General features: G+C 38.2%; 1 protein-coding gene across 9 annotated transcripts in view; it reads right to left on the bottom strand.

The window, feature by feature from the left end:
- MGAT5 (alpha-1,6-mannosylglycoprotein 6-beta-N-acetylglucosaminyltransferase) overlaps positions 1-27,785 on the bottom strand; it is a 161,679-nt gene that overhangs the window by 36,434 nt on the left and 97,460 nt on the right. For all 9 annotated transcript variants that reach the window (XM_044438180.1, XM_044438185.1, XM_044438186.1 and 6 more), the window contains 6 exons: positions 17,765-17,836; positions 16,958-17,119; positions 15,876-16,045; positions 12,758-12,892; positions 8,024-8,157; positions 6,631-6,764 (listed from right to left, as the gene is read on the bottom strand). In XM_044438180.1, coding sequence (XP_044294115.1) covers positions 6,631-6,764; positions 8,024-8,157; positions 12,758-12,892; positions 15,876-16,045; positions 16,958-17,119; positions 17,765-17,836 — 807 coding nt within the window. The remainder of the gene's footprint in view (positions 1-6,630; positions 6,765-8,023; positions 8,158-12,757; positions 12,893-15,875; positions 16,046-16,957; positions 17,120-17,764; positions 17,837-27,785) is intronic.

Genomic DNA, 27,785 nt, shown 5'->3' with positions numbered 1-27,785 from the left:
TACAATAAACTTGCCATTTACAAAAGACAGTTTTGTTGATCACTGCATACACAACTGTTATTACTTTATGCCAATTATTTCCACCTACATTTAAAAGCCTCTTCATACAAGGCCTTTCACTTCAAAGAAATAGGATGACAAAGCCTAATGTATTTTTTGTCCCCTAAGGCAATGTTAAGAGGAAGACAGAACTCTGTGGGACTGAAATTTTAAATTGGGTTGATTAACATTTCACAAGTTTCCTCTATGGTAATCAGCCACAGAACCACTATAAGAGAGGAAGGAAAGAGGGTGCATATTTTCTAGTTTATATGGAGATGCTGCAAGGGGGACAATGCTGCTTGAGTCATCAACTTGGCAACCTACAATTAGCAATGTATATTATTTCGAAGTTTTGATAGTCTTCCTATTAAATCAATAAAATCTCAACGGCACAGACAATAAAGGATTCCAGCTCCACCGGGTGGTACAGCCTTGGAAATATTTCCCACTCCTTATTTGTCATCAGGTTGATAAGCCTTGAGTGAAAGATGTAAAAGCTCTATCTGACATATCACAGGACCTGTGATGAGATACATAACAGGGCAAAGAGCATCTTCTATAAAGACAGATAGGTTCCTCCCACCCTTCTTTTGGAGTTTCTAAATCTTAGCATTTTTATCTATCTAGCTATACCAGGCGACCATAGATTATATCAGTAATAACTAGTTCTCAGGAAAATAGCAAATGTATGCCTGGGTTGTACGATTTTGGATTGCAGATGAGGGACCACATAACCGAATTCTTCCCCACACAAGAATGACAACAGAAAGTAAGGTATAAAGGTTCTAGTCAAGAATTTCTCTTGACATACAAGTGCCAATTTATATGAATGCTATTTAGTGGGAAAACATGTTAGCATGGAAGATACTTGTAGATTATCATCTCAGTGTGAATTAAGCCTAAAGGAACAAGATGAAAAGAAGTCAAAATGCATAGAATATGAAAAGCAAAAGGGGTATACCTTTAGTTACACATTAGGAGATTATATCACAGATTATATTATAGATATTGCTTTTGAGATACCACCTACTGAAGACTTGGGTAGATAATATAAATGCAGAGTATCTGTTGAAAGAGGCAGTTAGTAAACCAAAGGCCTCCTTCTGTTCATGTAGGAACCAAGATGCAGTAGAAGATTCCTGCTTGTGGAAGATGGTGGCAGAGATTTTTGTCCATTCTACCTTCCCCTTGCAGGGTCCAGCAACATTTTTCATGCTGTTCTAGCAGTGGGACAGCTTTCCACAGAGAAAACCGCTGGCCTGCTCCTTCTTCTACCACAGGCACTCTGCTGAGCACAAGTCTAGCTCAAACCCCAAGACTTTTGCATAACTCTGCTCACAACAAGTAAGAATGCAAAATATTAAAAAGAGACTGTCCTCAGAGATATAGAATACATTTGCTTATGAGTGTCTTTTCCATAGTGAATGGAAGCTTTTTGCCTAGGGGGTGGAGAAGTAAACCTCTTTCTGTACCAGCTGGAAACGTCAGTAATCAGAAAGAGACAACACTGGCTTCTAAGTGCATCCAAATTACATTAGATGAATTAGGCAAAATAAATGTTCACACAGAGCTCACCACTTTGCTCTGATCTTGAGCTGCCCCCTCTACTCCCTTTCCCTTATGTTCTCCCTTCCATTTGTGAGCCTGATGACAAGGCCTCCCTCTTTTATTAAAGTGAGCTATTTTGGTAGGCCATAATGTTCTGTAAAAAGAGAACAAATAAGTTAAATGAACTAACTATGCTTCTGTCCCAAAGGAAAGAGAAATTAAAGACAAATTAGAAGTAATGGTTTGGAAAAAGAAATCTAAGACCACTGTATTCCATTTGAAACATTTGCATGTGCTTTCTTCTTGGAAAAGCAGAGCATTGCTGCATGTTTCTTTACCATCATCAGCAAGACAGCTGGAGGAAAGACGCTTAAAACAGCTAAAGAGAGCCAGCGGTTGGAGTGCTGGCCTAGGGACCCAGGAGGTACCAGTTCCAGTCCCCACTTGGCCATGAAGCTCACTGGGTTGCAGTCTCTCAAGCCAACCTACCTCACAAGATTGTTGTGAGGATAAAGTGGAACTATGTGAGCTGCCTTGGCAAAAAAGCCAGGATATAAATGCGATGTAGCAGTAGCATCAATAGTAGCAATAAGAATAATTAGGGTTGTTAACTATTATTTAAGATTCAGAAGGCAATCTCTGTGTGAGCTAACATTATGAAAGGCTTTGAGAAAACAAATACACACTGATCGGAGGAAGACTGTAAAGCCTAGTTCAATAAAATGCAGTGAATAATGATATCTAGTCAAGAAAATTCTACTTAAACTGTGACCTTTATCATTTATACATAGTGCAATGGGAATAGCATTCTCCTAAAGTAATTATGCTAAGTTTCACATATTTAAAACCATTTTCTATTTATACAGAGGCTAGAACTGGTTGCTTGCAGGCTAATTCTCCACCACCATCAGCTGTGCTATGATACCTATTTTAAGTTCCAAAAGACAGCACAAAGGCAGACAAAGCTTCACACAAGCAGCTTCATTATCTAATGACAGTAACATCAAGAAGTGGAGATGTTGGAATGTTTTCCAAACAATCTTGGAAAAATCACTCTTGTCTTCCCTAATGTAGTTACTTAAGAAATTTTAAAAGGACTACTATTTCATACGAATAACTTGTACATGAAAGTAAGATAGCAGTCACCTTAAATACTTTGGCTGTAAAAATAAATGTCTAGATCAGTTCAGCCATAAAAATTCACTTAGGTGCAAGGCCTTAAGCCCTAGTGAGAAACTAAATTTCTGAGACGTCCATTTTGTCACTGGAGGGTGGACGGCCAAGAGTTGTCTTCCACTATAGGTGCAGTCAAGGTCTCCTCAACACCTCCAGATGCCCTATGTGGACAGAAGTCCAGATCCTGTCAGGACAGTGCAGGCATCTAGGCATGCTGAATATTCCCAAAACAATGCTTAATGATGGACTGGCTTTATTAATCTCTTATCATCCATATCCATTATCAGTTTCCACTTGAAGAAAACCCAACATTTTCTTAGAGGCAGGCTGTACTTGTGTACTTCTTAAATGGTCCACAGATGGCTGGGCAGCAGCAGAGCAAGCTCTAATGCTCACGTGGCCATGAAGTTCACTGGGTGCCAATGAGCCTTCCCTGACTCCAAGCCTGAACTACGTCACCAGGATGTTGTTAGGATAAGATAGAAAGGAGGAGAAAGAGGAGGAGGAAGAGAATTATGGTTCGTCTTGGGCTACTTGAAGGAAAAGATAGCATATTACAGTACCAAATAAGTCTACAGACAGAAAAACCAAAAGGCCAAACTTTTGGTCTAAGTTGAAATGAAATGAACTTCAGGAAAGATTTCAGGTAGGTGAATGAAAGTAACTTGGTTACTATTCAAAATGTTGCATTTAATGCAACAAGACTGATGTAACTAGAAATGGATTCTCAATAGCAGATACTTTTCAAATCTCACCAGGAAGTATGGTAGAACCCGAAGTCTCTTTATATTATTTCTTTTCAACCTAGCTTAATGTATAAACATACTGAAAGAGTGTTGAAGCATATCTTATATAAACACAATTTGGCAGAAAAATACGTTCTTTCCTTCTTGAATTGTGTGCTCAGTATTAGCTTCTGTAAAACAAATTATGTTTTGAGAAATGCATGTGTAAAACACTCTTTATTCAAACAGGTGCCGACTGAGTAGCATCTAAGTAGTATTTTATCTGCATGGTAGAGGGACCTCTCCCTTTCCCTCTCCTCAGCCCAATCCCTTTGATAAATTTAAAAAGCTAAACAGAGTTCATCTATCAGAAAGAATGCATACAAGTTCTACACATTTGGTGTAGAATCGTGGCAAAACTTTCTCTGAAACAGTAGTTAAGGCTAACTCTTCAATTTGTATCTCAGTTGATGACTCGGAGCCTGGGTGAAGGGAAACCCTAATTAGCTTTAATCACAATTGATGCTTCTTCAAATGGCCTGCTTAATCATGCTGGTGTATTCCACAGATGGAATGCTGATTTGGTAACTGCAACTAGCAGGATGCCTTTAGTGTGTGCACAATACATTTTATTCTGTGTACATGCATAGGGTTTAGGCATTCAGGACATACATATTATGCTTTACGATTCAGTGATCTGAACAGAATGTCAATTTTTGTTAATTAATTTGCATAAATCAGGAGTTCTGAAGCCCATGTGGAAACAATGATTCATTTGTATATGCCATGTCTTGTACTATCACATGTGCCTCTACAAATTATGTTGCACTACTGTGACCCAACACTCATTTCTGTAACAGAATAGGGCAGGTCAGCAATGCTCTCTCCTGCTAGGCCTGCTGGCTCGCACCATTCCAGAAGTCCAGTAGGTGAGGCTGTGGACTTGCTAAACCAGTGCTTGGTTGTGACACTGGACTGGAAGAAGGTTAAACCATGGAAGCTCCATCCAAACAAGATTGAAATGTTCTTGGTGAGTGGTTATTCTGACCAGATGGAGGGAATTCGGCTTGTTGTGAATAGGTTCACTCACCCCCTTGGAGGAGCAGGTTCATACCTCGTGAGTGCTCTGTGAAGCATCTTTGCCACATAAGACTCAGGCTTTGACCGGTGGCCTGGGTACACCTTACCTGGACAGGGATAGCCTGGTTTCAGTAATCTACACGGCGCTTTTTTCTAAACTGGATTACTGCAATGCATTCAATGTAAAACTGCCCTTAAAGACTGTTCAAAAGTTGCAGCTTATGCAATATGTGGGAGCCAGGTTAATGACAAGGGCCCAAAATTCCAATTGCATGATGCCAATTCTGGCCCACTGGTTGTGGCTGCCTATGTGCTTCTGAGCTCACTTTGTGGTGCCAGTTTTAAACTATGTAACTATGTCTGACAGAATGCCTTTAATCTATTTGTACACTAAAATCTGGTGCCTGCCTCCAATCGCCTTCCCCAAGAAAGGCTTGGTTGCAGGCAACAAGTAGCAGAGCTTTTTCAGTGGTAGCCCCCAAGCTGCCCACCTGGTGTCAACAGTGGTATCTTTCCAGCACCAGGTTAAGACTGTTTATGTAACAGAGCATCTAATTAGTCGAGGCTTATAAGGTTTTGTAGGAGGACGATTTAAACTGTTCTAGAACAACAGATACTCCCAAACAGTGTTTCGTGCATTCATTTTCTGAAGATACACATTTAACTTTCAAGGAAAGAAAGAAACAAAATCTCTTTGGTAGAACTCACAGTTTTCTCCAACTACACTGTTTTCTGGCAGAAGAAATACCTTCCAATTAGTGCTAAGAGTTTTTTCCCTCATTCAAGAAGTCTTGTGAAGTAATATGTGAAAGCTATTGGCTATTGTAGCTTTAAAAATAGCTTTTATATTCTGTACTGTATTTTAAATTATGTTCTTATTATTGTATTTTGGATTGTATTTTATCTGCTCTTACAAAAGGCCCAGTGAATTTGGAAATTGGGTGGCATAAAATATTAATATTATTTCTTATTCAAGAGTTGCTATGCATGCAAAATGGGGTGCATTTTTGTATTAAGATTATAGAAAAATTTCCAGTTTGCAGGTCATAAAACTGCTAGAGAAAAGAGATCCTATTCTAAAAGTGCTAACAGTCTAGTCTATTATGGGCTTTTCATAAATAACACTTTTAAATAAAATTCAGATTAATGGATCTTTAAACATGTAAAACAAAGTAAGTGCTCAAATATAACTGACTTAATACATCAAACTGTAACTGAAATTAGAGAGATCAACTTTTGTATTTTTCTTACACTACCCCCAAGTTCCCAGACATCAGGCTACAAACAAGTTTGGCATGAAGGCTGCTACACTGGGCCCAAGTGACTATCCTAGTAACTTAAGCTTGGTCCTTATTTTCAGCTGTGATCAGTGTTGTGAGTACATTGATTATGAAGGAATTCTGATATTCCTAAGGATACAGAATTTTGTTGACAACATTTATTGACAACATTTATAATGCTGAACTTTCTTGAAAAGATTGATTGATTTGAGATCCTTTGCTAAAAAATGAATTCCTATCACTCTTGAAATTTCACACATGGTGCTGCAGAAACACTTAGAGTCAGGTGTGACAGTCATTAGCTACTATGAGGAGAGTTTATAATTTCTGAAGTTGTGTAAAATAGAAAAAAACACTACAGTTTGTTTAAAACCAGAAACCAAAGCATTAAACCTCCTCCTCTGATTCCTGTTATATGTAAACTGAGCCATTATATAACCGGAATCCAGAAACGTGTATCCATATAAATCAGCTTCAGTATTACTTTCAAGATTAAATATTGCCTCATTCTTGTCTGCTGCACCTATTTAAAACTTTCTTTCTAGTGTAAGACTTCCAAATGATTATGAAGTCTATACGTGCATGTATCACTGAAGTTTTAAAAAGGAAGTTGAACCTTTTAACAAAAAGCTCTTTATCAGATACATCTGCTGGGCATTATTTTCTTTTTTTTAAAAAAGTGCACCTGTTTGATATAAATTTAGAAGTGGTTTATTGTAAGACTTCAGCTTTATATTCTGCTCATATGAAGTAAGGATTTGTATAGTACACCAACTCACCTTCCAGAAATTATCAACTTTGCCATAAACAAGCGACTGATTCTGCCTTTTAATGACATTGAAGTGCTTGATGTCACTGGAATTCAGATACTGTTCCACAACAAAGCCAAGGAAACTATTGTCTGGAGTGTGAGCTGCAAACCAAACAGGAAATGGTCACTGTATCATCATAGCACCAGCATAAAAAACATGCTACACAGCTAATAAGTCCTTACAAGGTGTTTTCTACTTCTGGTTAGATTAAAAAAACTTTACCCATTTATTTCTAGACTGTTTGTTCCACATGCTACAACAATGAGTAAATACAGAAATGTCAGAACATGCCCTTTTAAATCTGTGCAACTCTTCTTTGGGAAAGAAATTTGGACAGAGGCCATTGGGACTGATGGTATTCTTTAGTAATAAGGTCCTACTGTCATATTTGAGTTACAAAAATATGAAAACAGTATTATGGTTGAGACATTGCCCCGCTCCATTCATTTCAATCAAGGAATCAATGGCTATATTGCTATTTTCAATAAAATTCCTGCTGAGAGCAAGTGTGGTATGGTGGTTAGGGTGATGGATTGGGGGTGCACAGTCCCACTCAATCGTGAATCTCACTGGGTGACTTTGGGCTGGTCTTCGACCACCGTCCCAGCCTTCCTCACAGGGTTGTCATTGTGAGGATAAAATAAAGCACTGCGAGCTACCGTGGGTTATTTGCAAGAGGAAAAATGGTATGATATAAATGCAATATCATAGTAATAATAATAACAATATAATGTGAAAATGGCATCATAATTCACATGCAGGATCTTTCTTATTTTAATACTGATTAGTAGTGAAACCAGTAATTACCCCCAAGAAGTTATTTTAGTTCTTTCAACAACAGAAAAAGCAAGGCATTTAAAGATGCATAGATTAAATCAATTTATGCACCAGAAAGTAACAGAGAATAAAAATGGTTCCACAGAGATCTGTTCCTCAAGATATATCTCCTCTATTATTATAATTATTGTAAGCATTACATTACATTCATGCCTTGTCTTTCTTCCTCTTGCAAGGAGGGAAAAGCAATGTAAGAAAATGTGTAGCACAGTATAACTTGTGTTAAAAGAAAAACTAATACTTTAATCAATATTGGATTGTTGTTGTTGTGAGGATGAGGATAATTAAGTAAGACACCTTGACTCCCTTGAAAAGAAAAAGGCAGAACATAAATATAATAAAGAAATAAATAACATTTTAATCACTTCTGTACCACAGATCTGTCATGAAAATTTTGAGTTATAAATTCCTTCATGTGTTCTTTATATCTCAATTCTGAACTTGGTTTTGATGATTGTATGATAATTCCTCTCAGATAACCGTATACTGAAAAAGAACTCTTGTTGTAAAATGGATAACTTACGAAACATTGTGTAGAACTGCTGTGGATTAAGGTTCCATTTCCCCCATGGGGTTTTGTGGCCTTTAGATTGGGCATAATGAGCATGGTTAAACTCTGGTTCGGTCCCAAATGAATCCAGCACACGTAACATGCACCTGGATGAAAATAAAGCAAAGCAGTAACAAAATTAGTTATTGACTACTGCAATTTCTAAAACTTTAACAGGAAGTCTGGCGTATTTAGTTATAAAAGCAATTATTTAGCATTATATGCATCAGTAAATTTATACCTTTATTCCAGATAATTGGCTATCCCACACATGCATGCCCCCCCCCCCCATCAATGGGCTCTGACAGGAACACTAATGGGAAATTTACACTGACCAAGTTGAAGCACATGCACAGAAAGGAAAATAAACCACAGTAATGGCTTCATCACTGTGGCTGGGGGGATTTGCATAATTACATCAGCAGCATGGCCTGTTGCGATGTGCAACCCCAGGCCAGGTGGCTTGTTGCTGTAGGCAACAAACCATTCAGAAGCCATGGGATGTTATAGAGTTCTGCTGCCTTGTTGCCATGGTTAACATGGCATAAGCAAAGTTTGCATGTCACAAGTCATGCTGCCAAGAGAAATTATTCAAATTCCACTGGATGCACAGGTGCACAAGAGAAGAAACAAGCCAGTAAGGGTTATTTTTCTCTTTGTAATCTTGCAAACAGGGTCACTGTGAAGTCATCAATTTTGTAGGGATTCTCCACTAAATTTCAGGTATTCTTCTTACTCATAGCAGTTCACCAACAAGATTGACAATATCTATATGGCATGATGCAAACTGTACTTAAAGCCACTTCCAAATTTGAGACACGAATTATTCCATGCTTCCCTGAAACAACCATGTTCTAAGTCTCCTTGACTTTTCTCTGCAGAAGGCATAAAAAACAGCAGTTTCCTTTAGCTCCACACTTATTTGCAATATAAGTGACTGCAAAAATGAAGTCACAAAAGCATGGACAATATTCTGTCCTTATATAAAGCAGTAAATTGTTATTTCAGCACAGGATCTCCAAACAAATCACATACTGTAATGCAACATGAAAATGAGACAAAACTGACAAATCACACAGCAATATAAGATGATGGTTCTCTTCAGTTTGTAGCTGTAATTCAAAGCTTTATGTTCAACTGCTTTTAATGACAACATTTTAGAGCAGCAGAATATGTTTGGATTATACCAAATGCTTGTAAAGAGCCAAACATTATTTAGCAGCAGAGTACAAAAGAGAGTGGGATCGGAATAAAAGCATTCCATTTTAAGCCACATGCTGGATAAGGGATGATTCTTGGAAGATTAGGATTAACAAAATAGCTAGGCTGAATTACCGAAATACTGTAACAGGTTACATAACATTTATTATTCTTTGCATTGCATTAAAACTGATGACGAAGAACTGAATCATCAAGTAAGAACTAATGTATGCTTTTTCCAAACATTTGCTCACTGAAATGTGAGTAAACCAAAAGCATGTAACATAATTCCTAATGTCACTTCTCTATTTTAGTTTGTCTTTTTTTGGTTGGGCACACAATTAGATGAAATAACATACCTTCATGTGAAACATGAAGCTGAAAGAAACCCACACAATGGGGTAACACATCCACTGCAGTTCATTGTGGCTTGCTTACTTAAACTACAGTGCACATTATGAGTCATTATTTATTTATTTAAAGCATTTTTACACCATGCTTTACAGGGGTCTCAGGACAGCAATACAGACAAACAAAAAGGCACCATACAATAAGACATAAATATGATAAAACCCAATATTTAAAATCTCAATCAAATCTTAAGATACCAGGAAAATAAAAAGGGTTTGGTCTGGTGCCAAAATGAATAAAGCATTGGTGCCAGGTGTACCGCTTTGAGGTACATGTTCCAAAGCCAGGGTACCACTGCAGAAAAAGCTGTTGTCTAGGTAGCCACTCTCCTTCAAAGAGGGCTCCCAAAGAAGGACCTCTGACCCGCATCTTAGGAGGTGGGCAGGTGTATAAGGAAGGAGACATAATGGTGTGTATGGGTGGAAATTTTGAATATTCATGCCCCAGCTTGGGTCCATTGGTTGTTGTCCAAAGCCAGGGGGCAGGACCAATTTGACGGTTAAACATACCTCAAATAAAAGATTGTGGGTTATCTGGGGACAATTTAGCCCTCAAACAACCCCTAATGGCCAAGTTCAGACAAACAACAAGCTGGAGCTGTGACTTGAATAGTTGCTGCGTGCATGTCTGTCCCCTGTTGTCTTCCAAAGCAAAAGACTTTTAACTACAGTCCTTTATTGAGTTAGGCTGGCCAGCTGAGGCTGGCTTAGTAATACAAAGTAATATAAAAGTCATTAACAAGAAGCATCTGTCAAGTTAATGATCCCTTTAATTCCAAGAGATTTAGTTTAGTTGATTCCAAACTAAATTCCCCTCCTCACTTCCCCTCCAAACAATGCTGCCACCTCCTTCCACTTGTGGGCCAGATGGCTAGAATGCCAGACTTTACTTAATTGGTCTGCTTGTTTTACTTGATCATCAAACCACTGATAAATTCACACCATTCCTCCCCCCGCCCCCCCCCCCCCCGGTTCTACAGAGTCCCACACAAGCAGAGGTGATCTGGTTTTCCCCAGCTTCTTCACTTATCTTGCAGCTTGTTAATCCTGACATTCAACTAAACATTTCAACCCTGCATTTTTTCCTAGTTCAGATTCAGAATCTGGAATTTCTACTTTGGAATGTTTTATTTTAAAGGAAAACTGTACAAGCTTTACAATAGACAACTTTGATGCCTGCTACAGTGGGCTATAGTAATCATCTCTGTCTCAGTCAACTTCCAGGACTGAAGGCAGGGCATCCCCTACTTGAATCCAATGTTGATAACTACCTCAAATGTCCAAAAGGATGCACATTGTATACAACACAAAGGCAGTAGATTCCACTGCTCAGCTAATATTCACTAAGTGAACAGTTGACCAAACTTCCTCTAATGCTGCCTTTTTCATTTGACATTTTAATTTTGTCTGACAGAATGCAGGAAGAAAGGATATGACTGATAGCATCTGTTCGATTTATAGAAGCTGTATTCCAGTGTTATAAACCGCATTCCCTAAAAATGAGTACATATTATCCATTCATATTCTTTCATCATATTTCAGTGACTTTAAAACTCTGTCCAGATATAATGCCAAACCATGACTTGGCATTAACAGGAAAAATATGTGTGTTTGATGTGCATAACATTCTCCTTTGGATCAGCTTCAAATAACTGCTTTCATTTTACCACAAACCCTAGCTAGCCACTACAATGAAACCCTCAAAGTATGAATTGTGCTTTTGCACCAAAATAGAATTGCAAGCCACAATTTAAAGCTGATTTGATAGCTTGGTTTGGAGAGCAAGTACAAACTATACTTCATTACTCCGGGTATTGTGACCTGCTTGGTTCAGCAAAACATGAAGTAACAAACCGAGTACGGAAAAGGCATGGAGAACATACGCGTATATTGCTTGTTTCATAGCACCAAATGATAGTTTGGCATTGCATCTGAGCAGCCAAGATAACAAAAAGAAACAATCCCTGATCAAATAAATTAATGAAGAATCTAGAATTCAGAATGACTATTTTAAAATGTATAACATTTTAAAAGTGTATTTACAAATATTTCAATACAAATGTGCTTAAAATACTTTTTAACATATTATTAAAATGTCATTCTTACTGGAAGACAGAAAAATAATACAACTTATCAATATATAAAGTTAGTATTCATTCCAGTTGCCAGATCTTTTTCTAAGATCTGGTCTTCATCGGTGGCATATAAATGATAATTGTCAGATTAGCTAATCCACACTGAATCAGATTAAAGTTTGCATAAATCAGGAGTCATATTCTTAAACTAGAGCATTACATTTTGATTATGTTATTATGTTTGTTTGTTGTTTTGTTTAAAGGCTGCCCATTAGCATCATGCTTTCTGGCTGGCCATTACAATTACCAATAACACAATTAAAATATGCTCATGATTGAAGCAGGAATGAAGCAGTACCACTGGCTTGCCTGGAGCACCGCATCCCCAATATCAGCACTTTCAACCCTGTTCATACCATCTGTTCTTTTAGTGCAGCTCTCCGAAAAGGAAAGAAGCCACAGCCCCGAGTGTGCAAGAGCTGAGCTGGGCTGCCAATGACCGAACATTTTGGAGGGCTTTCACTTCTTCACAGGGTTGCCATAAGGCAGAGATGACGTGACAGCATGTAAAAACCACCACACATGCGTCAGCAGTTCCTCAGATGGAAGGCAAAGTCAGGCTGCTTACCTGCAACTATTGTTCTTCAAACGTCCATCTGTGCACCCACACATATGGACTCTGTGGCTGTGGAGGGCCTGTTGCCAGGAAGATCTCCTGGCTATTCCTCCCGCTGCCTCAGTATGTCTCTGGTGTCCTGATCCTGAGAAGCCGCTACAACCAAGCACCTGGTCACACACAGGGCTTTCTTTTCAGGGACAGAGCTCAATTGGGAATGTGCCATCATGGCCAGCAGCACAGCCCCACTTTTGCTTCAACCTTTGAACATCACATGTAAGAGCAAGTGAAAAATGCAAGTTCAAGATCAGGAACTGCTATGAAAGGGAAGCTAAAATGCCTTATGTAAGTAAAGCTATGACTCCTTTTGTTGAAGAAAATTGTTTTATAAGAAACTAATACTTACTGATAATGAACCCAGGATGGTCCCAGGGTTTTCTTAAATTGAGTGAGTCCAACAATGTCAATATAAATAAGCTGTACTACTTTATCTCCTTGTGTAGGGCAGCCAGATCTGTTACCAACAACCTTCTTCATAATCCTAGTGATAAGAAGAAAATAATATTTCAGCAAATTCCCATGTTCACATGAAGATTAGAAAGCAAACAGAATGTTATCAGTAAGTTTATTACTTCAGTGCGAGATAGCTAAGGAGGTGGCATTTTTCCTGAACATAAGACAAGATTCTTGAAGAAGAGAGTCTGACCTGGATCCACTGCAGCCTGAGAATCCTGCCAAACAAGTTTCCTGACACAGATGTGGGTAGCCTTTAGATTTGCAGAATCTATTCTGGCTTTTACTAGAACCTGAAGACTATAACTGCAGCCAGAAGGAAAACAGTTTTTAGCACAGATATATGGTAAAAATTGGAGAACAGGATGCCTCTGAGCACATGCTCATATTGGGAATTTGTGATCAGTGCTAGCACCAAGCTCACAAGTCCTTTCACACAAACTCCACTCCTAGTTTCCCTGAAAACACTCTTTTTCAGCAATCTAATTTAGCAGAAAAAGCTTCTTAGTGTTCCCGTTCTTCAGGAAGTAGAAGTCACACTACCTACTGATCAACAGCAAAACAGCCATATCTACCAGCAGATCCCTATCCACCTTCTGCTGAAGACTGCTATAAACCACAATTTTTCTGATTTGAATGATCCTCTTAATGACCCCCATGACTTATGCAACAAGGTTTACTTTTCTTCTCCTCCCTAGTGCAGCTCCTTGCACAGAAACATACCCTAGGCTTCTCACATACTCATTAGGCAAATATGTATTATGGGATATTACACAAGAGCACTATGCAGGATGAAATCAATAGAAACACGGCGATATCTTCTGTGTAAGAAGTGCCTTTTCGGTCATTTAGCAAATGTTTACAATGTACTTGCACTCCATTGGTTGCAAAAGGAAATGAAAATGCTTATTTCTGGACTGGGACTGACTGGTGAAGCTTCCTCCTGTAAATTCTGTTTACCTGCCCTGTTTTGGAAATGTGCATTACTACTTGTTCCCAACTGTTCCTCGAACTGCTAACTTCCTCTTGTGTTACTGCAGGAAGCATACTGGATATTGTCCTTTGTAACCAAACCTATTTTTTCTTATTTTGTGGATACACTGTTGGTTGCCTAGCAGCCCAGTACAGGTAAATTACCCTTCCAGTAGATTTTGGGTTCTGTTTTCTTTTCTAGTCCTAGTTCAGACATTCAGAAAGGATTTAAAATCAATGTGTGAGAACTGTATCTCCAGCTCCACCACTGTCCCCCATCCTGTCTGTCATTCTCAACTCACAGGGGACAGCAATCTGAAAGGTGAGCCTCCTGTATCCATGGAGGCTTTTCACAGGAGGCAGAATGCAAATGGCACAGATTAGTTCCTCCTTTTCCTTAGAATTATTTTTCTCGGGATCCTTTGCAACTCTGCACAAACAAGCCTATATGCAGTCTCACCTTGTCAGTTTTCTTGTATGTTACCTGAACCATCTTTTAACAGATGAAACATACAAGAGAACTGACCAGCCAAGATTACATATATTGCTCAGCCACATCTGTGCTCTTGAAAGACTTGGGATTTAAAACAAAACAAAAAGACTCCGTTTACACATTTCCAAGGCGTCAGGGGGAAAAAAGCTGGTAAGCAAACCACTCCAAATGGGGTAGTGATCACAGGGGATGGGGAAGCAGGAGAGAGACAAGACGGGTTACACTGCAAAGGCCATAGGCATGTATGGAGGGAACAGGCTAAAGAACTGTGGGGAAGAAACAAGCCACACCAAGCTGCCATTTGCCTGAGCGTCTGTCAGAGGTAACGTACGATGGCAAATGAGCAGATGAGTCCTGATAGCTTTGAGTGGCTTAGCCTTATGTGAAAACCTGCTCCATGTCTTAAGATGGTGAACTGCCTATGGGGAAAAACTGAAACAGCTTGTCTGCCAAGACAGAAGCTGAACTAGAGGGGTTGCTGCTTCCTTTTGTCAAAGGGATGGAAGCAACTTGTCACATTATTCATCTCTTGAGGGTGCATACCTGTCTCTTTTTACAGCTACTCTGGATTCATATTTCAACAAGTACTACTGTTGTGCATTAATGCATGGAAACTTCCAGTCGGGGATAACTTTCAATTTGTATAAACACACACAATATAGGCAGGAAATCAGTACGCAATACTACAAGGCCAGTATTCATTTGAGATGAGAAATAAAAATCTCATAGATGTGCATTTCATACTTTATGAGCAAGCACTAAAGAGGCATGACTAATTTTTCTAGCTCACACTGAAAACTTTTATTTATTACTGCATATGTACAATATATAATACATATACATCCAGGGCAAGCAGCCATCCATTAACTGTGCAGTCTAATTTATGAGAAAACAAAATAGAAAATGTATGTCAGGTTTATGCTGTTGAGACACTGTAGAGCTGAACAGCTCTTTGGGGCCTCATCATGGATGCTCAACTCTCAAGTGCCCATTCAGAAACACCTGTTCAGGCAACTAGACTGCACCATCCCAAGAGCAGTACAACTATGGTTGTCATGCAAATAAATCATTTGGCAATTATAGGTGATGTGATATAAAACAAGGTCTTCAACTAATAGCTCAGAACCCAAAACTAACCTGAAAGAATGACAGGTTTCACACAAATTAGCTACAGTCAATTTTATTTTAGTTCTATGTTAATAAATAAAGTAAATCTAAGGAAAAGTCAATAAATTTGAAAAGCCAGGCTTTATTCTTGCTGCAGATGTCTAACACACCTGTAATGGCAGAAGATAAAGCTGCTTAGTTTAAATTTTCCAGTTTTCATTTAATCAGGACTCAGGAGAAGAAACTACAATGCAAACACATCATCCTTTTCACAGTGCATATATTTAGGTTATGAAAATAATCTCCTTATCACTGTTCAGTGAATTATCACTTTCATTTTCCCCTTCACAAAATTATAGGCTACACAATAAAGACTTCAACAGAGTTTGGGGAGTGTTTTTTGGTATTTAAGTTTCAGAATGGAAGATAATCTCCTTACTCCTTGAGCTCTGCCAATGAAGCTGAAATCCTTATGTCATGGCCCAGTAAATAAAGAGATGTAATTAAATCACTCCACTGGACTAATTCACCAAGTGGGCCACCACTAAAGGCATTTTCTGCAATCTTGAATCCAGACTCTTTTGTTAGGAGTCCCAGATGAACAAGGACCTGAAAAAGAAAGAAAGATATAGGTATTGGTGTAACATGTGGTAGATTCCTGTTGAATGGAGCATGAATTCTTCTTTCAATATTTGGGTCAAATTAGCCAGATGCATATACTGGCCTTCTATGCCAGGAATTTGAATGCCAGGTCTTACAATTGTATTTGTTTGATAAACAAAAATAAATAGCAAACTTAAAGGAAAAATAAGCATTCCAGCTTTTCTATGTATTATTTATCAATTAGAAAGCACCTTTATGTGTAATTCTAAAAGACTAACAAGTAAAACAGTCTCTTCTTGTCAGTTCATACTCTAATGGACATGACAAAAGAAAGAAAATATAATGAGGAGGGAAAGAAAGCTTCTTCTGGCACCTATTTTTGAAATGACCAATTCAGATACTATTAATCTGAGGTTAGGGACTGTGCTATTTCCTCTGTCTGCATAGAGAGCCTCCTATATCTGCTGAGTCTCTAAACTGTTTTGAATGGTCAAAAAGGGCAAGTGGGGACTTTAAGACACATTTCTTGAGTCCCAGTCCAACACACATCTCCTGATTCCCAGTCCAACACTCCAACCACAACACTGTATGGGTCCTCTCACTCACTGCACCTTTGCACTTACATGTCTTCTTCCTCATGACTTGTGCCTTAAATTAAATTATATGCCTGCTAGACCTTATAATCAATTTTAGACAGCACATAGCACCTAGAACATAATAGGCCACTGCATAGTGTCAGCATGAGGAAGCTCTCTTTCTTTCTCTCCCTCCTCCCACCACTTTCCATATTTAAATAGTGAGTGTTGTCACTGAATGGATAACAACTAGCATTTGAGAGATATGGAGCTAAACCATGTACTCGAGCGTCCCAGATGTAGCAATGAAATTGTTTTGTTTATTTCTTGAAGCAGAACTCACTTTTTTCCGCTTTCTCTTCTCCAAGTGTTGCTTTTCAGCCAGCGATTTAATTGCTTCTATCCAGGTATCAGCCATCCTCCTTATTCGCAGCATCATCCACCGGAATTCTTCATGCCTGGACATCATTTTGTACAGCATATCAAAGTTGGTTCTGATTTCAGCCTTCAATGAAACAAGGTTAAATAAGTCAGCAGTATTCCAAAATAGGTTATTTACCCCTTATGAATCCTCTAAAGTATGACTCAGTTGGGCCAAGCTGAATATGTAATTCCTGCTTGGGAGCTGTTGTGAACCCAGTGCATGGGTCTTAAAACAGCCCATGAGTTATGTGAGGGTTATTAAACCCTTATACAACCAGAACTCACAACACCCTGAACATATTCAAAACTGACACCAAATGTGCCCTCCATCTACCATAGTATCACCATGAGCTACATAACTGAGGTGGAGTGTGAAGTTAAAAACTCCTTTTTCAGGTACTGTAGATGTTTGACCACCATACAAAGACTCTGAATTAAACATGTTTATGTACCACAGATCTTTGCTAGCTTAAACTTACCATATTTAAAAAGAAGCAGATTCAAATTTTCACTGGCTTTCATTTCGCAATTTCTCAAGTTGTGTCTTTCAAAACAATCCCTCACCTACCCATATGTTAGTCTAGTACTGGAATTACAGGCCACTTGGGACTGGATTTATAGTCTATTATTTATATTGCTATACAAAAAGCTGAAAATAAAATACCTTAAACCCCACTCACTACAGATGCTGAAAACTGAAAGGCAGCGTACCACTGCAATCTCTTACCATTGTCTTTTGATCAGTTTCTTCATTAGGATTTTTTGATCTCCAGGGTAAACGAGGACACCAGTTTTCAACCTGCAGAAATTGGAAAATTTGTTAAGCTCAGGTTAAGCAAAATGTTCAATCTATTACATGGTCACAGCAGAATGCTACAAGATTGGCAGGTGACAAAAGCATAAGTTATTTGGTGACATCTCAAAACTAGCAACAGATATTTAAAAGAAATAAAATAAATTAACAATTAAAGATTTGCCTCTGGCCTCTTCAGAAACTGCTTACCTTTCATTAACAGATCAAAATGTATTTCTGAAGCCCTGAAAAGTCTAGTATAAGAAAATTGGAGTTCTCAGGATAGCAAGAGATGACAAAAGGCAGAATGCACAGAATTGCACACTATGAAAGAATACCATACAGCAATAAGGAACAATGATTACTCAGCAATAAAGGAAAATCAGTGAAAGTGACAGTTCTCCTAACAGAAGATATCACTTCCATTCATATTCTATCTGCTTTAATATTCCAACATATTCTTAAGAGTGTGTAATTGTACAATTTTATATGCAAGTAATTGTACAAGAGAACTAAAGCAAAGAATGCAATATATTGTCCATCCTATGATAAGTCTTATGAAAAATATGGAGTAGCATACTAGAATATAGCTATATTTTTAATCTGCTACATTTTAATATGCTAATATGCTAAATTTAAGTGTCTGTATAAAATCTGGAATTTTTAATGAGGTGACCAATATAAATAATAATAAATAGCTAATGATCTGTCAGTCATAATTAGAAAAACTGTAACAAGAACTTGCAGCACACCTGTGCTGGAATCTTGGGGAATGGTCATATTAGATACAACTTTGCTCTCCATGAACACTGTAACCCATAGTTTAAGACACTTAAATGACGATCACACACTGCAGTAAGGGGATCTTCCAATCTCTACTGGCACAATAGACAAATGATTAAAGCCTAGGCCTTCTTATTCACAAGACATTGTGAATTCACTGTGATTATTCACAGTGATGGGGTTCAGATGGTAACTCACTGTGGGTTATTAAATCCATGATGGGTTGCGGTGCTCCCAGGCACCAGGTTGAATACACAGCCCCTACTAGGGGGTTGCAGTGCCATGTGAATCCTGTAAACATGGTTATTTGCATGTTAAACAAGACTAAAACAAACCACAGGTTATGCAAAGATGGTTTAACCTATGCTTGTCAGGTTCATACAACAGTTTCTACTACTGTTTGATCAAGTGTTCAAATTTAAGGGGCTGCCAGCTCTTTATTATAAAGTTTGAAACAGCATAAAATAATTATACTTTATGATGTAAGCTATGTTATAATCAAGATTTAAGGACTTCCAAGAAACGAAGCCATCTATAAATTCTTTTATTACTATCCAATAAAAAAGAATCAGAAATAAATAACACACGTTTCTAAACCAGTCAGGTTCTCTATTGCCTAATTCCGGATAGAATAACCAGAGGGATATTGGACTGTAAATGTCACTTCCAATTAATTTTGAATGCCTTGCAGCTAGTAGTTTATCAACGCAGCCAGTTTTAAGAATGAAAAGGTTATTCTGTTGATTATTTTTCAAAACATATGAAAGTGAATACCAGTTTCGTACAATGAAATTTTTCAAATCAATGTAGTTTGTACAAAGAAGACAACTATAACTTTATCCAGTGGCACACCATAACCAAGAAAACATAAGTCACTAAGGAAAAATATTAAATTCTTTGAAGGCTGAGAATGAAGGTAAAACACAGAAATCCGTCTCAAAATAAATCTTTCTATTAAACCTGTATCTTAACCTGTTCCTATTCTTTACTTGAAATAATGTCAGGTCTAGGATAAAGGCAATGGGCAGTGAAAAGCAAGGTCAGAAGTAGTGCAAGGTCAGGAAGAACAGGGTCTAGGCACCCGGCAGGGCAGGGTCAGGCTGGAGTCTGGCAGGAGTCAGGAAAAAGAAAAGTGTGAGGGAGGGAGACAGGAGGGAGGCAGGCAAGTACAGGAACTTGAAGCAAGACTAGAACCTACAGCACAGAGCAGCCACCACAACAGCTTGTTTTGTTGTGACAAAAAGGAACAATAACCCTTTACATGTAGCTCTCAAGGGCTTGCAGCTGCACTCTATGATTGCCACACACCTACAGTCGTGTTCCTGGTTTTGCAGGCACTTGCAGGGTGAATCAGACTCTGATCCCGACAAGTCCAGAAACTACATTTTCTCATGTCCTTCCCTATCTCAGCATGTTCAACCAACTCATGGTTATTGAATCAACTAGAACTGTTCCAACATCAGTAGAAATCCCTTAAAGTTCACAAATTCAGCTGATTGCCTGAAAGGGTTTGCTACATGCAAACATCTGAATGCATACTATGGGGCCTTTCCTGTGTTCAACAGAACATATAAAGCTCAGAGGGATGTGGCCAGAATACCGGGCCTATGCTTGCTCTTTATATTGGGTATAGGCAAGGTGCAAAGTACTTTCAGGGCAAGAACGTTTTTGTTTATTATAGCTCTTGCTTACCATGGCTCTTTTTGCAATATAAACAGAATCACATACTTCTGTAATATATTCTGGTTCTAGTATCATATATTTCTGCAGCATAATCTAAAAAATATACATAGAAAAATACTTTTTATGCTAAAATTCAAACTACTAGACATAAGATTGCTCATTAAAATTCAAATGGCATATATATGCACCAAAGGTGTAGCATATCTGTTGCCATCTAGAAACGGAACACTGTTCCACTGATCTGAAAGGCTTCCAACCTTCAGGGGAAGAGCTGCCATTGGAAAAATGAAATTTAAAAAACCCTTCCCTGGGTCCAAGCAATTCAATCTGGGTATTTAATAAAGAAGAGTTACTTGAGTGACAGTATTCAGCTATTCAGGCTAGGTTAGAACTGAATAATAATATGGATAGCACATATTATGCAAACAAGATAGGGAATCCAGATGAAGGCAATTCTATGCTATGCTATGCTATTCATGAAGTCGCGTCCGACCCAGTGCAACCCCATGGACAACATTCCTTCAGGCCCTCCTGTCCTCCACCATCCCCCGGAGTCCACTTAAGCTCACGCCAACTGCTTCAGTGACTCCATCTAGCCACCTCATTCTCTGCCGTCCCCTTCTTCTTTCGCCGTCAATTGTTCCCAGCATTAGGCTCTTCTCCAGGGAGTCCTTCCTTCTCATTAGGTGGCCAAAGTATTTGAGTTTCATCTTCAGTATCTGGCCTTCTAAAGAACAGTCAGGGTTGATCTCCTCTAGGACTGAATGGTTTGGTCTCCTTACAGTCCAAGGGACTCACAGAAATCTCCTCCAGCTCCACAATTCAAAGGCCTCAATTCTTTGGTGCTCAGCCTTCCTTATGGTCCAGCTTTCACAGCCATACATTGCAACTAGGAAAACCATAGGCTTGACTATACGCACTTTTGTTGGCAGTGTGATGTCTCTTCTTTTTAGTATGGTGTCTAGATTTCCCATAGCTTTTCTCCCCAGGAGCAGCATCTTTTAATTTCTTGGCCGTCTATGGTGATCTTGGAGCCCAGGAAAATAAAATCTGTCACTACCTCCATGTCTTCCCCATCTATTTGCCAGGAAGTGATAGGACCGGATGCTATGATCTTAGTTTTCTTAATGTTGAGTTTCAAGCCAGCTTTTGCACTCTCCTCTTTCACCCACATCAGATTACATTAATAACTGGCATGCTTTTCATTTCTATTTTTTAAAATTCCTCATTGCATGTACATTTGGAATGCAGTGATAGTTACATTGACAATATTTTTACAGCTAGAGGTTACAGGTATGAACAAATGAAAGAACGAAAATTATTGCTTGTTCTCAAAATGTTTTAGGACTGCAGCCTACATGTGAGAGAAAATTGAAAACCACTGCTAAAATCTGTACAGGAATATTTTCAGAACTGTACTATACTAAATTTTCAGAACTACCCTGCTTCAGAGCTGGGCTAAAATAGATGTAAAGGGTGATTAACCAATAACTAAGTGTCTTGGGCTGGTTTTGGTGGTACAGGAAAAGTCCCTACTTAAAGCAAATATGTATTCAATTGTGAAATCTTTGTACAACTCTTTTAACTGTAAAATGATCTCAAGGGAAATTAACACCAGCACCATATAATTCAAAACAACAAAATAAACACAATGGATAGGAGTGTGTGGTGAAGTAGTTAGCATGCTAGATTAGGAATGAACCAGGTTCAAATACCCATATGGCTATTAACACTGCAAAGTGACCCAACCTTGGGTGCATCACTCTTTTTCAGCTGCCTTATCTTGCTGGACTGTGGTGAGCATTAACATTATTATAAAACAGAAGAAAGGAAACTCTTAAAAAACCTTGTACACCATTATGTAGCAAAAGAACAGTTCATCAGCTATGTGAAAAATTAGCTCCAGAAAAATAAACCTTAGGAAAGATGGCAATAATTTGGATGCCATCACAGAAAAGGCCTTCCAACCTATAGCCAGCAATGAGAGAACCAGGCCTTGGAACTTATACGGTCTTGAGGTATATCTCAAACTGTAGTTTAAAAATAACATGATTTCAAGAACAAATTATCCTGGTGAAAATATTCTTCCATCGTATTCCTTTTCTATGATAGCTCCCAAATTATGAAATGATTTTCACACTAGGCTGAACTTTACTATCTTTCTGACAATAGGTTAAGACTACCTTCTTTGCTGAGACATTTACCAGCCCAAATGGAGGCAGGGATGATTGCATGTCCAGCAGTATGGGCTGGCTTTAGTTGTTAAAATGTGCTTCTTAATTTTAATGTAATTTTATATTTTATTGTAGTATTTTTAGATTGTATTTTATTGGATTCATGAATCATGGTTCATCTGAGCAGTATAGAACTAAAATAAATGAATGATAAAGTATGGAAGTTGTAGGACACCCAAACTAATAATGCTCCATGATCTTACAACACCACAATTCTAGGACATTAAGCAGAAATGCAAATTGTGGAAATGGGAAAGGACAATTCATAAGGAAATACTTCTGCAAAAAAGCAAACAGATGGGTTCTGATCCATTTTGTTTCTGTGGATGCAGAGCAGTCACAGCAATCCCTGTTTACCACTTTCAGAAAAGTGCCATAGTTCCAACAGCTGCTGAAGCAACAACCTCTCAGGTACAGGCAATGGGCTTTTACAAGATCATCCCCCAAAGTTGCCTCTGTCTCTGCAACCGCCATGAAAAGACAGTACCCACAAACTAACCAACTGCTCAGGTGAGAAGACCACCTGTTGCCAAGTGACAAAACCACACAATTCTCAGTGCAGACCATTTATCTCATTGGCTCATCACAGAACGTTTAACAAACGGCAGCTTTAGCAGCCATGAGAGCAACAAATGTCCAACCGGGAAGCTGACATTTTACATTATCATCCTTACAGAAGTTTCATCAGCACCACTGTTTCCTTCACAAATGTATTAGAATGTGTTTAGTTTTTCCTGTGGTCAGGCAAAAAAAGATGAAACTAAATATTTTCAGTGAAGAAGCAAATAAAATGTAGAGCTGTAATCATGAAAACTATCTGCTTTTGCTTGGCTTACTTTTACTTGCAAGATAAAATGTTCTACATTAAATACATTGAACAATCCACAAGATACAAAGCATTGGATTCCATGAGCAAGATCTACCTGCAGAAAGGGGTTTGTGCCCCTTCTTCCCTACTGGTTCTGAGAGCCAGGAATGGCATGGGATATGGCACTGAGGGCTGCAGATAAAGTGCAAAGTCAGCTAAAATTATGCATAACAACCGTATCACTACAATTATATGTTCCTATGTTATCTATTCTCAAAGTCTTTCCTCAGTTCCCTTTCAAATATTCTGGACACATCCTCTTATCTTCATGCAAATTCCCTGATATCTCACCAATTATCTGAAAATTAACAGCAAGGCTTGTCATCCCTAAAAATGTTTTCGAAATACCTCTGCAAGACAAAATAAAGTATTGATTTTTTTTTAAATGCCAAGGCACTTCAATTTCTACTGTCATTTGATTCTAACCCCTGGAAACTAGCTTACACATAGTCACCACTATTTAGCATTCAGCTTTCACCCATATCATGAACAGTCAATTCTTCATCACTGACCATTTTGACAAATTACTTTGTGAAACACTAACTTTATCTTTAGCAGCCAACAAAGCTCATATATCCATATCATTGTAGCAGATATAAAGAATTTCATTTCATGCTTGCATTCACAAATAGCCAAGCTTTCAGCCTTTGCTGTTTAGTATTAATCATAGCATTAATCATACGATAAAGCATGCTGAATTTAATCTCAAGGTTAATAGCATGACCAAGCAATATTAATTTTATGTGCTGTCAAAAAAACCTTCTTAGAAAACCCCCAAAGACCTTTATGTTGCTGTTCACTAAACATAAAACAGATTGATGAGCAAAATGGTTAATTTGTTCTTTGGGGAAGCACAATGCTTTCTATAAAATTATGCAGTGTAACAAATGTTTCATGAAGTAGTTAATAAATAAACCAAAAACTAGATTGTTCAAATATCTAACATTCAATGCTGCTCATAAATATAAAAAAATACTAACATGTGTCAAGTGAAGGACATCTGAAACACTTTTGTTTTAAAGCCCTGAAATTTTCTCTAGTCTCAATTACAGGGTGGTAGAAAACAGTGGTGGAAAGGAATGGGCAAGAATTAATAACCGTAACTTCACATTACTTAGCTGCACCTGTGGCCATAACCTTGATTCACATGACCCGAATACTTCACACAACATGGAATTCTTGAACATTGAGAAGGCATCTTTCAGCCAACAAGCAAGCCATCTTATACTGCCACCTCTGTTGCAGGTCTCACAGAACATCTGCATGCTACTTCTTGAAATCCTCATTCTTATTCACAAGCAAACTAACAATGGGGCAAAAGGCTCTGATGAAGAAACTCTTTACAGCATTACACAAATAAGATGGTCATACACAGATGAAGTTCAAATACTCTACATGCAAATGTATATATAACTGGCCTTTGAATACAAGTTTTTCTTCAGGTATAGTGTGAAAAGGAAAATTATACCCAAACCTCCTGTTGAACTGGCTAGGAATATGTCCCTTCATCTTCTTCATATTAAAATAATATTGTCGAAGTAACTTCACATTTGCCATTGTTTTTTTTAACCAAGCTTGAGAGAAAGCTAATAGAGGAAGTCCCCTGCATACACACCTAGAAGTTGCGAACATTCAAAGATGTCAATGTGCTTTTGTGTACTTTACTGTAATAACTGAGAGAGATGAGTTCAGCAAAGCGTAACACATTGCACCAACCTAATGATAACGCCGTATGAGAAAGAACCCATCAGACAAACAATACGGTTGCACTTCCTCACTGCCATGTACCCAGAAGTAAAACTTCCAGAAGTCCTTCAGTGTCCTTATAAACCAATTACAGGACAGTACTATACAGCCAATTGTGTTAGTTTGGTACCTAAGGTAACCTTGTTTGACTTACGAACAAATTGAACTTACAAACACACTCTCAAAACAGAACTCATTCATATGTAGAGGGGTTTCTTTATAATGGCTTACCTGCAGATTACTAAATTCTACCACTGAACAAGGGACAGCATCTTGCTTACCTAACATAAGGTACCACCAGGTGGTTACAGAAGTGCCATGGGTCCTACTTTAGAGCAGTGAAGTAACATGGCTACTGAATGGAGAAGCAGTGACTTGCCCCAGGCACTACCATTCATTTAGAAACCATGTGCATGGATAATGCCAAAGTAGCCAGAAATGTACCACAAACCACCATTGAATACAAGTCCTTTGCATCCACCTTCAAAGCATTTGACCTCACCCAAAGCCTATTAGCAAGACAGGCTACAAAAGAAATGCAACTTAGGAATGCTAGCACTAGCTAGTCTGAATAGAAAGTGTCAGAATTAGGGCCTGAGTGACCCCGAAAATGCCTGCAAATCCAGGAGCACCCTTGCAGGCTTCTGCAGGGAACAACTGAAGAGCAATTATGCAGTGCAGCTGGAGGTCTTGTAGACCAGCATAAAAGGCTTTCTGGCACTGCTGTTCTTTGCTACAACAACGCAAGTAGTCTTCAGGACTTTCTTGTGCTCTGGCCTCTGCATCACCATGCCTTGGACCTTGTAACTGCATTACTCTAGCCCTGCTCCATTTGCTGCTGCCTTACTCCAGTCTGTTCTTGCTTGCTCCAGTTGCCCCTGCCTTGTCCCAGTCTGCTCCTGCCTTGCTCCTGTTTGATCCTGCATATCCTAGTCTGCCTTTGCCCTGGCTCCTGTGTTTTTTTTCTTGCTCCAGGTTGTTTCTGCCCAGCTCCAGCCCACTCTTGTCTGGACCATCCTTACATGACTGTTTCCCTGGTGTCAGACCACTACACGGTTTTGGACCATGTTCCCAATCTCACCTGTATAACATTGGATTGCCTGCCGCCTCAGCCCAGACCCTGGACTGCTGACCATGCCACCAGACTCTAGCCCTACTAAGTTGCAGGATATGGTCCCACACCAGTACTGTGGTCCTGGTATTCTGCCTGTCCCAGCTTCCGCCCACATCCCGGCCCTTACAGAAAGTATATACAAACCCAGTACTTACATTCTGCTTCCAGTTATGAAAATGGACAATTTGTCAGGTTAGATTTATGACTGACTATTCATATCTGACCCATTATGATATGAAAATATTTTTAATGGAAGCTTTTAAAAATGTAGTACTGTATTTTTAAAATGTAATATTCTATATTTCAAAACTTATATCAAAATAAAGGAAAGCTGAATACTGAATAGATAGAAAAACAGAATTCATTGATCTGCAAAAACTCAAAAACCCAAAAGTATTGCAGTTCCTTTTCTGGCATTCCTGTGAATTGTATTTGTTCTGTTATCATAACTGAATTTAATTAGCATGTCTATAAAAAGATACCAGTAATGCATACCAGGAAAAACCAAGCTACTTCCTGAACGGAGGCAGATATTAACATGCTAACTTGCTTTAAGGAAATGTTTTAGCCTTCCATTGCTTTCTGCAAGCTGAGAGAATAAATATGTCACTTGTTTAAAAAGTTGCTTTGAAGCAACATATGCATATAGCATTTAAAATATTTAATACAGGAATCCTTCCATATACCACAATGTCATCATCAACAAGGAATCTGATGATTAATTTACTTAATTTACTTTCATTCTATTAAGTAAATGTCCACATTCCCTTAAATCCTTGCTTTAGGGAGCAAAGTTCAACAACAGAAAATACTTGTGTACACTTGTAATACACAGATAATCATAGAAAATAGAAATAAAGATAAGAAAGCAAAAATCTCCACCTTCTAAGTTTTAAAAAGAGCAAATATTAGCATACAGAAATGGCTTGCTATACTTTCATAAGTTTAACTGATCGTACATAAACTAAATAATTTATGAGAAAATCTATAGAAACAATAATAAACAACAAACAGTTAAAGGCCTGCCAGTTGTAATTATGAAAACTATGACAGGAAGAATGCTTTATACAAAAAATAAAAACAAGAATAAAAGGCTTTTCTGTGGGTACATCGCTTCAGTAGTAAAGTTAATGAAATTGTTCATGTACAGGAGGGTAGATGGAAATAACATAAATTTGAACAACTCTGGGTGCCGTTTTTTATTTATATGAAATGGGAATTTGATTTGGACACTAATAAATTCAGAACTCTTGGAATGATAGTCTGATTTTCTGAAAATACTATATGATAAATAGGATTAGTATACTTGGTGATTGCTAGAAGAGTATAGGTATTACTCAGAATTATGACTTTATGTAATGCATGTGATTTTTTGTTTGCACATATATTATTATGTATAATAGTACATTATTTAACAAAGGACATTTCTGTGCTAGAATCTTGGGAAATGGGAATATTGGACAGAACTACTTTCTCCAGCATCACCATAACCTGGTTCAAGATGCTCCAATTTAGGACGACACACTA

The sequence above is a fragment of the Varanus komodoensis genome, unplaced genomic scaffold (assembly GCF_004798865.1).
Source record: "Varanus komodoensis strain SLA01 unplaced genomic scaffold, ASM479886v1 scaffold32, whole genome shotgun sequence".
In the NCBI taxonomy this organism is placed as follows: domain Eukaryota; kingdom Metazoa; phylum Chordata; class Lepidosauria; order Squamata; family Varanidae; genus Varanus; species Varanus komodoensis.
The sequence above is the reverse complement of the archived record's forward strand: the minus strand, read 5'-3'. Positions and strand labels throughout refer to the sequence as shown.